This window comes from Psammomys obesus, unplaced genomic scaffold (assembly GCF_907164565.1).
Source record: "Psammomys obesus unplaced genomic scaffold, mPsaObe1.curated_primary_1811, whole genome shotgun sequence".
Taxonomy (NCBI): Eukaryota; Metazoa; Chordata; class Mammalia; order Rodentia; family Muridae; genus Psammomys; species Psammomys obesus.
Genome location: NW_026585580.1, coordinates 16,665,502 through 16,679,614, shown reverse-complemented (window position 1 = coordinate 16,679,614; position 14,113 = coordinate 16,665,502). Strand labels below are relative to the sequence as shown.

The 14,113-nt window shown below is 48.0% G+C and overlaps 1 protein-coding gene and 1 pseudogene across 1 annotated transcript; one reads left to right on the top strand and one right to left on the bottom strand.

The window, feature by feature from the left end:
- Nucleotides 1-471: 471 nt before the first annotated feature.
- Cnot11 (CCR4-NOT transcription complex subunit 11) lies at nt 472-12,065 on the bottom strand. The gene is made up of 7 exons (XM_055607383.1): nt 11,454-12,065; nt 10,381-10,545; nt 6,911-7,063; nt 4,581-4,783; nt 2,715-2,917; nt 811-907; nt 472-736 (listed from the first exon to the last, which is right to left on the bottom strand). The coding sequence occupies exons 1-7, from the start codon at nt 11,971-11,973 to the stop codon at nt 539-541; spliced, it is 1,539 nt and encodes a 512-aa protein (XP_055463358.1). The 5' UTR covers nt 11,974-12,065; the 3' UTR covers nt 472-538.
- On the top strand, nt 7,308-8,229 carry LOC129677597 (39S ribosomal protein L46, mitochondrial-like; annotated as a pseudogene).
- Nucleotides 12,066-14,113: the final 2,048 nt, after the last annotated feature.

Sequence of the window (14,113 nt, the reverse complement as noted above, 5' to 3'; positions counted from 1 at the left end):
ACAAAGACCGTGCTGTCTAATGGGAGCTGTTGGAGCCTGGCCGAAGGCCCACCTGCAAGTGCACCGGCTCATAGTGGCCCAAGAACACTGTTTCAGAGCCCGCTTAGGGGTTGCTACGTGTCCACTTTCAGTGTCTTCACTTCCTTCCACTGAACAGGTTTTCACACCAGAAGCTACAAAAGCACAGTCCTGTTTTTTCTGTTTTGTTTTTTGTTTTGTTTTTGTTTTCAGAAATCTGTAGTTTGTTTTCTAAAAGAGGCAGGTATTATGTTTTAAGTTCAAAAGAGAAACACATTCTTTCCTGCATAACTATTCCTGCAATGGATTGTCATCAGCCAGAGAGAGAAAGATATATTTCCCTCAAGTTCTTACCAAAAGTCATCCATGGGAAACCTAGCTAGGAAAAAGGAACTTTTGCTTTAAGTAAATAAAGTGTCGTTTATATTTTGTAGAATAAAGCAAGCAATCCACTCGAGTTACAAGTTTTAAACGCCAATCCAAGTACAGCTGAGCAACAGAAGAGCGGGTCTGTGAGGTATTATTTTGAGAGTTTGGTCTCTGAAGGGGTTTCTCCAGTATCCAGTGTCTTCAGCAATCGAAACAGGCCTGCGGCTTCCCGTATCCTGCTGAACTCGATGCAGAAGGCCTGCACTTCAATAAACAAGTCCTGCACGTTAATGATCTTGTTGCGGATCAGCGACTGGAGAAACACACAGACGAGGCGCACCAAACGGTTCTGCATCAGAAAAAGAACAAGTTTTAGAAACTCCTTTCTCGACAGCTACTGACGTTACAAATGTTTCTACTCACCTGCATGTATTTATCCTTAATCTGCTCACAAGTGGAGATGCAGTTCGATATGTAGAGGTGAATAAACTCAGGAGGCAGATCAACAGCTGTAGTTAGTCTGTTTCACAAAAGAAAATCTAAGCTGTTAACTGTGTTTGCTAGTACTGAGAAGTACTGTAATCATGCAGTTAAAATTTCCCTGAGGTCATCTAGTAAAATTTATGTGACCCAATTCTCTAGTTTTTAAACCCAAAAGCCACTGAACCCTCTGACACTTCTGATAAGCGTACGCTTATGAATCACACTCTAGTTTCCACTAAGCAATGAGCACCATGTCCCTGAAAGTTCCGGCTGGATTACTGCTTTCATGGTCTTGCCCCCTTCCAAACTCTAATAACCAGAGACAAGAGGATCTTGGAGTTCAAGGCCAGACGGGCCTACATCATGAGTCCCAGGGCTAAGTAGGCAGCCATCTTTCAAAACTTAGTAGGACAGGCACTGTGTCTGATGAAGTGTACAGTAACAGCATAACATATAACCAGACTAAAATGGAGTTCTGGAAAGTAACATGACCCTGGTAAAGCCTTAAAAACTTACTTAGCTGATATAACAGAAAACAGGCCTTACTGAGAACTGAGCAAAGCCAGCAGGCTTGGCTGGAGGCAGCTGTTACACAGTAACATGGGAAGAAGCCTCAGCAGCTGCGGATCAAGAGAGCACTTTCCAAAGAAGTAAGCGAATGTTAGGGAGTCAGGGCACATTAGGACACGGGGCTGGCTACTCCGAACCTTTACCTACAGACTTTGAAAAGGAGAATGAATCCATGCTGCCTTTTCTAAAGCTATATGCCTTTAAACAGACGGCTCTGAAGTAGTGTAAGAATATTGCCACCAACCACTATTCACACCAAGATCAGTGCATCTGCAGCAAGGCCGCTTCATCCTTAGGAAGTTATGACAGGTGCTAGAAAACAAGCAAAACTAGGACTTGGCTGACTGGTAAAGACAGTGCTACAGGAATGCAGTGAGGGTGCGTGAACACTCAGACTGCTTCAGCCACAGGCAGAACTTAGCCAGTTGCAACTACAATAAACGAGGTCCCAGCAAGGAGAGGTGGAAGTGAGCAACATGGTTTCAACAAGTAGCCAGCCAGCGACAGTCTTACAAAGGGACTGGAAAACTCCCGCTTCCTTTTCTCCTCCACTCATATGTACAGCTCGACCAGCCAACTTTTGTCACCAGCTGATGTAACAAATTCTTTAGTTCAAGTTTACAATAATTGCCAACTCATGTGGATGCTGAAAACAGTGTGATCTGATTCACACCCATGATCCAGCATTCACAAAACAACTAGCTCAGCAAAATAATACCCTATCCTACACACGTTTAATTCAAAATTTACATAAGATGTACCTATAAGGAAAAGAAAAGATGAAAATTGTATAGAGCACAGCAACGGGAAGAACACATTCCTTCCTTGATGATCAGTAAGCAAAGTCAAGAAAGAGCTGGGATACCACAAAACATCCGAGCACTTGGGAGCCATAGGCAGGTGGATCTCCATGAGTTATAGGCCAGCCTTCCACACAGCAAGTTTCAGGATAGCCTGGGCTAAACCCAGACTATCGCAACAACAAAAAGTGCTGGGAGAACACTAGTAACCCCAACAGCACACCTAGGTCCGCTCCGACCACACGTGCCTGCTGCCAGCCGGGCTGACGAGTGTAATACCTGGATTTGTAAGGGGCACAGACAACAGTGAAGTAAATTCAACAACTGAGTTCTTACAAATTCAGTCAACACTAAGGATCACTTTGCATTCAACAGGATCAGAAAAAAAAAAAATAGAAATAAAAAAACCGCTGCAGCCTTTCAAGCCTGAGGTAATTTAGTCGGGGCTGGTGCAGCCTTTGGTGGAACACTCACCGATTGACAACTTCCATCGAGTGTAAGGACATGTCCATATTGACCAGGACAGAGAAGTACTCCGTGATCTGGCTTGACTGCATCAGCTTCAGCAGCATTTCTATAGCGACTAAAGGGTTGTTCTCCACAAGGTCCGGAAGCTTCGCTGGAGTAAGGCCAATGTGGTACACAAGCTTGGGGTCTTTCTCCAACTCGCCAAGGAGCTAAGCAAAACAAATGGAGACATTCCTGAGTCATGTTAGAATTGCACACAGACCAAGTGCTAAAATAAGAATTAAAGAAATTATCGTTGTTAATTTATTAAATCTTTTTCCTCAAAGCCATGTCTTCATATAGTTTCAGATCTAAATTGTGACGATACAAAAATAAAAGACAACTTAAAAAACCACTCCTCTAGACATGACAGCCTTGCCTTTGTCTGGTAGTGAAACAGTATGACCATAATAATAAATATTAAGAATAACAATTCTTGGGGCTGGAGAGATGGCTCAGTGGTTAAGAGTACTGACTGCTGTTCCAGAGGTCCTGAGTTCAGTTCCCAGCAACCACATGGCAGCTCGCTATCTGTAATAGAATCTGATTCCCTCTTTGGTGTGCATGAAAACAAAGTATTCATGTGCAATAAATAAGTAATTCTTTAAAAAAAAATAACAATTCTTAAAATTCTCCAAAAGCACAAACAAGTTGAGTGTGGCAGCACACATCAGTGACATAACCATGGAGCAGGAGGTACCAGCCTGGGCTGCATAGCGAGTCCAAGGCTATGTGAGGCTCACCTAGTCACGCTCTGTCTTACCCAGAAGGATGGCAGGAAACACTTCCTGTCTTCTGCCTGTCGTATTTTACAGTAAGTCACCCACGCTTTGCAATGCCAGGAGATGGGAAAAATGTTTTTCTTTGTGCAAATACATACTTCTTTATTTTAAATTCAATTTCGAGGCCAGGTCCCCAGGCCCTGGCTGGCCTCAGGCTCCCTATCTGTAGAGCCTGAGCTGATTCCTGACTCTCAAGCTCTGCCTCCAGTGCTGGGATTACAGGCACCCACCGTGCCCAACTTTGTATCCTCTTTTATCTACTTGTATATTCCACACAGGAATGTTTCATGACTGTCCAACAGCAAACTGGAAGTACAAACAACTGTCACTACGTCACTTCAACAACATTTGGGGGGAGGCTGGAAGATGGTGCAGCGGACAGGAGCACTTGCCACTGTTCTAGAGGATCAGGGTTTGATTCCCGGCACCCACAGGGAGGCTCACAACATCTGTAACTCCAGTTCCAGAGGATCTGCTGCCCCTTCTGGCATCTGTGAGCACTGAATGCACATGGTGCACAGACATCCATACAGACAAAACACACCTAAATCAAGTCTTTTTAAAAGTGCAGAGTCTAAATGATCAACTGGATTGGCGGTAACCGTATCTTCCTACCAGTTCTAACTTGCAAGTGTGTAGATCTAATAAAATCCACAACCACAGGCTGGCTGTGCTCCGTCTAGTTGTTCCCTTGGTCAGCAGGAGAGGCATGCCGAGTCTACCACTGAACACCATAGCACTGTAGTGCCCGAAGTCACTGTGCAGCCTAATGCACATGTAGCCGATGTGCCAGCTCGCATGCACCCGGAACAGTGCGCTGGACTGAGGCCCTTCCTGCCCCACCTCTCCTGAGACAAAATGACCTTTTCACTCACTAGACTTCCACACTCCTCAGCACAAAACTGCCCAGTGAGGAAAGGCCAGAGTACAGCTGCAGAGGTGGCAAAGACCTGCTACTTCCTCCTGCTGGCTCACACCTACGACTGCTCACCTCACTTTACAGGAAGGAAACCCCGAGGTGGGCACAAAGGGGACACTCATGCATACACACCTGCGTCTGCTGGGGAGAAGATAAAGGGCTTTTGAAGGCTTTGGCCATGATTCGCTTGATCTCCACACCAGTGCTGTTCTTCACACACATTGATTTATCCCACTGAATGGCATGCTCGGGCTCTGTGGGATTCAGCCAGGCCAGTTCATCCTCACAGATGTGGAGCGGTGGCGGTGGGCGGATAAATTCTGGCCGAAAATGGCCTGCGATGGAAGTCAGACATGACTACCTGGGAGCTAACGTTTGTACACACCTAATGTGCACAGCAGTTAATGAAGTACAGGAATGCTTTAGTAAGGACAAAGGATAAAACTCATACTTCAACAGTGACATGACAACAGTTTGGGGGCTGGAGAGACGGCTCAGTGGTGAAGAGCACCGTCTGCTCTTCCAGAGGTCCTGAGTTCATTTTGAGCACTCATCTACATAATATAAATAAATAAAATTACAGCTCCACTCAAATCACAACCAAGAGCACGCACGCACATGCAGCCCCTCAGCATAATACCAGACACCAAATATGCTTTTCAGGGAGAGGAAAACATGAGCATGAATTGAGTTTTAATGCAAGCATACCCCAAGTTCTAGTATTAAAGGTACGCATCACCACACCTAACTTATAACTAAAATTTTATGATTGTTTTTTCTTTCTCTCTTTTCGGCACTGAGGACCTCAGAATGCTATACGAAGTGCTTGGAGCTATCCTCACAACTCACGGCTGGTGTGAAGTTGTCAGCTCTCCACACACTAAAATAAACGGCTAGTACTTCTGAACTAACACCAAACTTCATTTGGTTGCACAGGAGGAAAGCTAAAACCCCATACTACTGCAACCGAGGCCCACAGCCTGCCCCCGTGGATTGCTGTGTGTGTTATATAAACACTTGCAGCCTAACTCCAGGGACCCACAGTGCTCTATCCAAATGAACAGTCTCAAGAAAGACAACCTGCACTGTACATTTTAGTACCTGAGACACACCTACCTGTCTACCCAACCCCGCTAAAGAAAGGAGACAAAAATGTCATTCCCCCTGAGCTGTGACAGAGGAGACCGACTCCGGCTCCACTGTGTTTAGTGTACAGCAGTGAGTGCTCTCTTTTGTCACGAGAGCAGATCTTACCCAGTCGCGTCACCAGCCTTCCAGAGAGCATTTCCCACACAGGACGGAAGCCACTTTGTTCTACTAGGCTCAGCCAAATTGGAGACAAATCTATAATTTACTGACAAAGTCTTCCTGGCAAAACAATCACTAAGTAAAGACCTCCAATATTCCCCACTAACATCACCACAATGAACTGCTGTATCTCCTCAGCCACTACCAAGGCAGCCTTCAGCACTTCAAGAAGTGCTCCTGTGAGGCAGGGATGTTGAGGTGTGGCAACACTCAGTTCTTCACATAGTTGACTGATGGCCCTTGCAATCAAACCCAGAAGCAGGCAGGTTCCTGAGTTCCAGGCCAGCCAGGTCTACAGAGTACATCCAGGCCAGCCAGGGCTACACAGAATAACCCTGCCTTCAAAAAACTGTCATGTGCCATGCATCTGCAGACATACTTGTAACCAGCTGAAATTTCAAACAGCAAACCCATTTATGCCACACAGAGTAAACCAAATCCAGTCATATTGGAAACATCAGAGTCCTGGGCGCACTGTGATACGGGGGGTGAGGGTGGGGAGGGGTGATGTTCCCACCCCATGTGGAATGTCTTCAAACCACCCAGAATCTGATAAAAACAAATGGTACAGCTGGGTTAGTTCAAATTTAGTGGGTTTGTTTGTTTGCTGGCAATTACAGTAAGGACTGTCAGGTCAGTAAAACTGAGAGACAGGTACTGGGAAGATCGCTGACGTATAAAGGACTCTACTGGACAGGGAGTAAGAGAAGATCCATTTCCAGGCTGCAGATGCAGCTCAGCTGAGGACTGCTTTCCTTCCACACAAGTGGTCCTGGGTTTCATCCCAAACAGTAAAGAAGCAAAGCTAGACATGGGCACATCTCCATAGGCCCAACACTTGGGTGAGAGGAAGCAGGAGGACCCAGCCACACATGAGGTTTCAAGGCTACCCTGCTCTATATGAGACTGTTTCATTAAAACAAATACAGACTCACAGTAGTAAAATCTGAGTTTCTAGCTCCAGGTTGGCATACAGTAAACATCCTAGGCCTTAACTGGCTTTCTGTCTGCTGTATTCTAGATGGTAAGGCAGGAAGTCTCTCATCAGATTCAATGAAAACAAAGTATCAAAAACAAAACAAAACAAAACAAAACAAAAAAACTGAGACACTCCAGAGTGTGTGAGAATATAAAATTCACTCCTCTATACCTACTTTCAATAGGCGGTTTTGGCCCGCTGACCAAAGACTCTGTGATCCGAGAGGCAACAGAGCTGTCAAAGCCAGAGTTGGAGGAATCCGGGTCTGGGTCGCTAAGGATGCTTGGGAAGCTAGCTTTGCTCTGGGTTGGCAGTTCGGACTGACGTTCTGAAACAGACCCAGACAAGAAACATTTAAAGCATTTCAGCCAGACCTGGGGCAATACACCTGTAGTCTCAGCAGTTGGAAGGTGGAGGCGACAATCAAGGCTATTTGAGCCTGGGGAGAGAAAGAATGTTTTAAAACTGAGAACACCGTGAACACAGCAGGGAGGGGGTACAAAAAACTTTAACTCGAAAGAAAGATGATGGTGTCCATAGGGCATACTCTGTTAGGGGCAGCTAGAGGCTGATGGCGGCTGGGCCGGCTCTGGACAGGTAGCCCACGTTTTTGCTGTCCGTCCCTGGAGGCTGTGCCCTCACGCAGCTGGTCTCCATGGCACTTGTTGTTGGGCGCCTTGTGTGTGCGGCAGCCACTGCTGACCACCAAGCCACTGATCCCATCACCGGAGGAGATGGCGGCGGAGAGCTGGATGACACTCAGCGACTGGTAAAGAAGCTGACATTTATGATAACGAACAAGATGAGCAGGGCATGAGGATTGCGCAAGATCTGGAAGAGACGTGGGAGCAGGCATTCTGACAGTTCAAACCCGGAGCCTGAATATGAGGCTGAAAAAAATGACAGAACCTCCTTGCATCGTAAGTAGACAGGAACCCTGTCCTCTCAGTCAGAGAGAAGCTTGGAGACCAAGAGTTCTGGATGTTCCCCCAAGTACAGTGGCAGTCTGGGAAGACCCTTCAAGGGACAGCTGAGCGAGTCCCGGCCACACTCTTAGAAAACATGGAAGCCAAGTTCCTAGGGAATGCACCTAGTGCCCACTACAAGTTCAAGCTCCCCAAGGCAATTCAGACAGAGAGTGACCTTGTGGTCAAAGTCAGCTTCTTCAAAGCTCTGCTGCTCACCAGAGACTTCGTGCAGGCCAGGAAGAAGGGCCGCCACCTGTGGGTAACTATCTGCAGTCCAAGCACCTGGCTCAGGTCAGGCAGTTTCCGCTGAACCTCTGATGGCCTGGATGCCCATTAACAGACTGTCAAGCACCAGACTAAACTCTGAGAATTAAATGTGTCTATCATTGTGTTGAATTCTGATTTGTCCTTGGAGGACAATTTGCCCAGTGAAGTGGGGCCAGGACAGAGTGCTTCTCTAAAGCAAGTTAAAGCTGTGTTATAGTGAATTAACAGATCTGCTGAGCCCGGAAGAAAGAGTAATGAATTGGCCTAAATCTCCAGTTCTGAAAAAGTTTCTAGGCCCATGAAAAGCCTAGTTATATAGCTTCTTAGTTGTTTATCATGTTAGCTTTTCTTTCCACTTGATATGAAGGAAATATCTTCATCTTTCCCTCCCCTCCTATAATTTGCCTGGGTCATGGTATTTTATGACATTACACAAGTGATAGAATATTGCCAGTGTTGAATTTATAATAGTTCTGAAGATAGAAGTGCATGTTTCAGATTCACTTTAAAGACGCAGGACTAGGGCTAGCGCTGGCTTGGGAGCTAACAGCACTTGCTCTTGCAGACCTGCATCCTATTCCCAGCACCAACATGGCGGACCACAACCATTCTAGTTCCAGGGGTCCCACACCCTCCTGACTTCCGAGGACACTAAGCACGTATGTAGTGTGTATACATACATGCAGGCAGAACACTCACATATTTAAATAAATCCAAAACATTCTTAAAGATTAAAACAAAAACAGAGGGCTTAAGTGATAGAGTTTATGAAAATATCTCTTACATTCTAAGAGACTAGAGCTTTAGCTGGCCTCACAGCTAAGTACATAATATACCCGGAGGTCACCTAAGACCCGACCCAAGAACCTGCTGCGTACTCAGCCTGTTTGTTTAACCTGCCTTTAAGGTAACAATATAACAACCAACTTCACTTCCCCTTGCACTTACAACATAAGCTAACGCAGAGCTGTATCCTAAATTAGTTGGAAAGAGACCTTATATGGTAATATCTAGCACAAAACTGGATCCAGCACACACAGATAGACCCTGACAGCAGTATGCTTGCTTTGGCGTCAGCTGGAGTCAGTGACCTGATCTACTACGGATTTTTGTAAAGTATCCCTCATTCCCAGCCCATGGGATGTTTTCTGTGCTGTCCACTAAATATAGAGCAAAGCCCTTTGTTAGAGATAATGAGACCAGGCAAATACTGAGACACATGATAGCAGAGACAAGTAACACATTCAGACTCATACATCAGAGACTACAAACAAGCCAGACACCACCAACTGCAGATAGACAGACAGACAGCTGGCATGGGGAGAGAAGTGAAAATTCCAAACAAGTTAACTGGCAAATGTTGGGAAGTCAAGATATAGCAGGGATTTGTTGGGAATTTTAAATAAAACTTGTGAAATGAGCAGATTGTTCATGATGTATCTCTGCCACTTGGAGTCACTAAAATGCAACTTATTTACTTGTGTTTTTAAAGAAGACAGAGCCTGCTCTGTTTCAAGCCTAACAGAGATCATCTGTATTTTGGGTGCGTTTGTTTATCTTATGTTTTGTTGTTTACAAACAGGGTCTCACTATTTAACCCTGGATGGGCCAGAAATCATAGAAACGCAACTGCCTGTGCCTCCTGAGAGCTTAAATTACAGGCCTGTGTCCTTACACCTGGCTCGGATGTGAACCTTGAGGTGAACTCTGGGGAGGGCATGAAGCAGATGAAGACAAGGATTTGAACAGCTTCCACTTGAGGGAGGACACAGCTTTAGTCACTCCCTTCTGCCAGAAAGACAAGCAGAGTTCCCTTGCATATGCAGAGCTTAGCTTATATACATATACACAATGTGGGAATGGATGTAAATGCCGGGAAACTGGAGAGGGACCACGAGGGGTTAAAGAGGCTTTAAGAAGAGTGGTAAGAAAGTTAACATGTGATACATATCAAAGTGAGAGGGGCATGCGAGGATGAAAGGGTCTGAGCAAGGGTGGACAGCAGAGGTGGGAAGATGAGGATGGGCTGGGGGTGTCAACCAAAAGCACACAAAATAAAGAAAAGAGAGAGGGAGGGAGGGGGTGCCAATGTTGAAGGGTATAATTAGGGATGGAGCTGACCTTGGTGGGGCCTACCTTTCCTTACACACACTACTCAGGAGTCAGAATCAGCAAGAGCTCTCAGATAGAGCCTAGTGTGGTCTACACAGCAAATTCCAGGATAGCCAAGGCCACACAAACAAAGAGAGAGGGGTGACAGACAGGGAGATGGAGAAAAGACAGGAACAGGACAGCATGGGAGAGGATCAAACAAAAACAAGTAAAAGTGTAAATTGAGGAAAAACAATTGTGATTTTAAGAGGCAGACCTCAAAAACAGAAGAATGCCCAAGTCATTGGCCCTTCCTTACCTGCCAAGGCTAACTGGAGGCCACTAATGTCCACAGACTGCCCCATGTTTCCAACATCCATCAATGCAATCTGGCGAGGGGTCTTTTTGAAGAGTTCCCTTGGGGGTGCCAGCATCAGCTGGGAAAGAAAAAACTTTTCTGGTGGAGTTATAGGAGGCAAAAACCCTGCAAATAAAAATGTATAGCGATTTCTCTCCGATGGTTACTTTAAAAAATTACCTTGAATCTGGTCAAAGTCAGCATTTGCTACTTGCCACACCAAGCTATTTCTACAAACGAAATGTAACTGAGTTCCAGTTAATCGAATATATACACTTAGAAAGCCCATAAACAAATATATCACTTGAGATCAATGGAAATGTCAATGAAACTTACGGTTTTAGTAACTACTGAGAATTTTCTGTTATCGAATACCTCAATTCCTGCAAAGGCTAAAGCTTATATATCATAGCATTCAGAAATGCCTTCTAGGGCTTGGTGTTCTGGCCAATTTAAATATACTTTAAAAAAAATTCTAAAATGCAGCCTGTGACTGGGTTAGGTTTGTGGGGTAGAGGGCTAACCCTGGTCCATCCTCGGATCTAATTTTGCCTGACCTCAGCAATGCTGCCAAAGAAACACTACAATACTGTTCAGGAGACGTGCGTCTTCTAAAAGTGAAGTAGAAACAGCAGACCAAGATCTGGCTGCTGTCAGATCCCCTGTAATGTGGATTTCAGCCTGCCACTGCCACTTCTCCTGGTTCTCGCTATCAACTTCTTTACTCCTAGACTGAAAAGGGGGATAGACTCGGTGTCACCGGCTATAACTTCGCATAGCTCGGGGCCTTAAAATGAGGAATGAGCAGCATCTGACAGCTCTTCGGTGGGCTGGACTATGTACTGACTTTTTTGATTGAGAGGGGTCATATGGAGTGGGGTGAATTTGAAGAAACAAAACTTGCAACTTTGGGCCACCCCTCCCCTACTTTAGTGAAAGAAAGCATGGAAGGGGAGGGAGGGTCGGTCCTCTGCAAGAGGGCTGCATGTTCCTGGCCGCTGAGCTCCCGCACAACAGCCGGCTGCGGGCTGTACCTGAGAGCGGGGGCCGGTCGGGCTCCTGTCCGCCGCGGGCGGGCGGCGCGGGGTTGAGCAGATGCGCGAAGCTGGCCGCGAACGGGTTGGCGGCGAGCGGCTCGGTGCGGTACATCTCCCAGAGCAGGTAGAGCGCCGTGAGGCGCTGCGCCGCGCTGGGCAGCAGGTCCGGCTGCTGCAGCAGCATCACCAGCACCGAGCCCAGGCGGAAGTGGTCGGCCTTGCTGAAGTAGTGGTGGAAGGCGGTGGACAGGCCCTCGAAGGTGCTGCCGCCGCCCGCCTCCTCCGAGATGATGCTCAGCAGGCTCGAGAGTTCCTTCGGGGTCAGGCTCATCCTGCCCGCGGGGCCCGCGGGGCCCCCGGGGCCTCCAGTCCCCGGCGCGGGGCCACCTGTTCCGCCTCGGCCTCCGCTCGAGCCCGCCGGGCCGCTCCGCACCGCCGCCGCCGCCTCTCGCGCCCCTCTTTGATCCGCCGAGGACAGAAGCCGGCCAGACGCCGTGCTCGCCCCGCCGCCGGGCATCAACCTCGCCCGCCTACCCTGCTTCCCGGCCGAGAGGCCCTGGCGCCGGCTCGCTGCGTCCCCGCGGCCGTAAAGCGCGCCCTTACACGACAGCGTCGCAAAGCAAGCAGCGGGGAAGCCGGACGGTCGGAACAGAGAAACAGCGCCCCAGCGGCGGAGCGAGGCCCAGCCGGGGTTCCGGAGACGCAGGTGGGCGGGGCGCCGTGCCCGGAAGTGGGCGGGGCGCCCTGGAGGGTGGGGCCGCGTGGCAGGAGACCCGGACTTCTGGTCCCGCCCTGGCTGAGTACTGCGGGCCGTGGCCTCGCGTGGCGGGTGGCGCCAGAGCGGCCCAGTGAACACTGCCTGGTGCTGACTGGCCTAGGATAGCATCCCCGGCGGTTCGTGCGGAAATTATTGCCAGTGCCAACAGGTTTGTTCCTCATAAGCAGTTTAAACTTCTCGGAGATGGGACCGGGTCGCACGTAAGGGTTTGTGCGTAGCTCTGTGCCCACAAGCCTGTGAGGAGCCCGGCACTAGGGAGGCAGAAGCAGGCGGATCCCTGTTGAGTTCGAGGCCAGCCTGGTCTACAAAGTGAGTTCCAGGATAGGCAGGTCTACACAGGGAGACCCGGTCTCAAATTTAAAAATAAATAAATAAAGAGTAAAACACACACACACACACAAATCTGAGAAAGTGCCTCAAAGAAATGCTCGTTCACAAAATCGTTCGCTGTAATTTCCCCCCAGCCCTCCCTAGAGTGCTTTCTCTGGCGACGCCCTGCCCAAACGCCGAAAACCCTGGGATCTTTACACACCAGCCTTTTGGTCCGGTTCCCTGTGATCTGATTCCGACGTCAAAAAGCACCACTGCCTGACCCCCGCCCCGCGCGCTCCGGCTGGCTGGTGACTAGAACCCACCCCAGAACCACAGAAGCCCTCAGGAATGCCACCAGCATCCTGTCACCCTGCCTGTCACCCTGCGCTGAATAACGGCAGCCGCTCGAAAATGTCCTGTTTGCTTCCTGCCGAAATTCTCAAGGAAGTTCTGAGGCACGGGTGTTGCGTGCGGTGCGTGAGTTAGAGGCTTCTTTACTGCTAAACCCGGAGAGGGGCGGGGCTCTGCCGACAAACGTCACCATCGGCGGAAACTGTGACTCGGCTGATGGAGGAAACAGTTCACATTAGCCTATGTTATTGTTATTGTAAGTCAACTACCTTCTCCTTGAGCCCCTTTACGCTGTTTATGACTAGTGTGCAGTCACCAAACCGACGGGCGCTGGTGTTTCAAGCTGTTTAAATATCTCAACGTGGGTCAGTGTGGTGCCAAGAATTTCTTTCCTGCTTCATTGTGTCTGTTTCTAGGACTTCTTTGGCATAATCACAGACTGGGTCCATTTTCTCTCCCTTCCTGAGGCTGAAAGTCCAGAATCAGGTATCAGCTCAGCCGTTCACCTCTGGGGTGTCGAGGGAAGAACCCCTTCTCATCCTGTTCTAGCTTCTGGCATTTTGCTATAGCTGCACCATTCTGGTCTCTGCTTCTTTTGTCATGTGGCCTTAATTGTTAAATTTCAAACAGGGGACAAACAGCTGAGGTGCCTATTGAACATATCAAAGCTGACCTAGCCAGCTGATCTGACCAGGTTTTCCCTGCATCCCTCAGTCCCTACCTGTCCTGGCTGGTATGGCAGGCATACCTTGCCCTCTCTACCCTGAACTCTCCAGGCCTAGAGGCTGGCCTGCCTTTCCCCCAGAGGCTCTTCCCTGTATAACCCAAACATTTTGATTCCCACCCCTTTTGTATCTTTGGACTCCTGGCTGCTGCACCTGATTTTTCTCTCTTTCCCACTCCTTTTCCCTCTCCCTCTCCCTCTCCCTCTCCCCACATGGTCTAGCTTCATCTGGTCATACCCACTCTGGATTCTCCCAGAATTCCCTGCCTCTACCTAAGCTCTCCTCTGGAGCAGCTCTGTCCTTTCTGTTTCTCTTTCTTCCTTTCTCTCTCTTCCTTCCTCCCTCCCTCCTTCCTTCCTTTCCTTCCTTCTTTCCTTCCTTCCTTCTTTCTTTCTTTCTTTCTTTCTTTCTTTCTTTCTTTCTTTCTTTCTCTCTCTCTCTCTCTCTTTCTTTCTTTCTTTCTTTCTTTCTTTCTTTCTTTCTTTCTTTCT

What these genes read in the sequence shown, in the direction of transcription:
- Cnot11 (XM_055607383.1), bottom strand. Translation starts at nt 11,973, where the DNA reads ATGCCCGGCGGCGGGGCGAGCACGGCGTCTGGCCGGCTTCTGTCCTCG. An exon ending in CCTCCAGTTAGCCTTGGCAG is followed by an intron (nt 7,064 to 10,380) that starts GTAAGGAAGGGC and finishes GGTCTGTTTCAG; the next exon opens with AACGTCAGTCCGAACTGCCA. An exon ending in TCGATGGAAGTTGTCAATCG is followed by an intron (nt 908 to 2,714) that starts GTGAGTGTTCCA and finishes TTTGTGAAACAG; the next exon opens with ACTAACTACAGCTGTTGATC.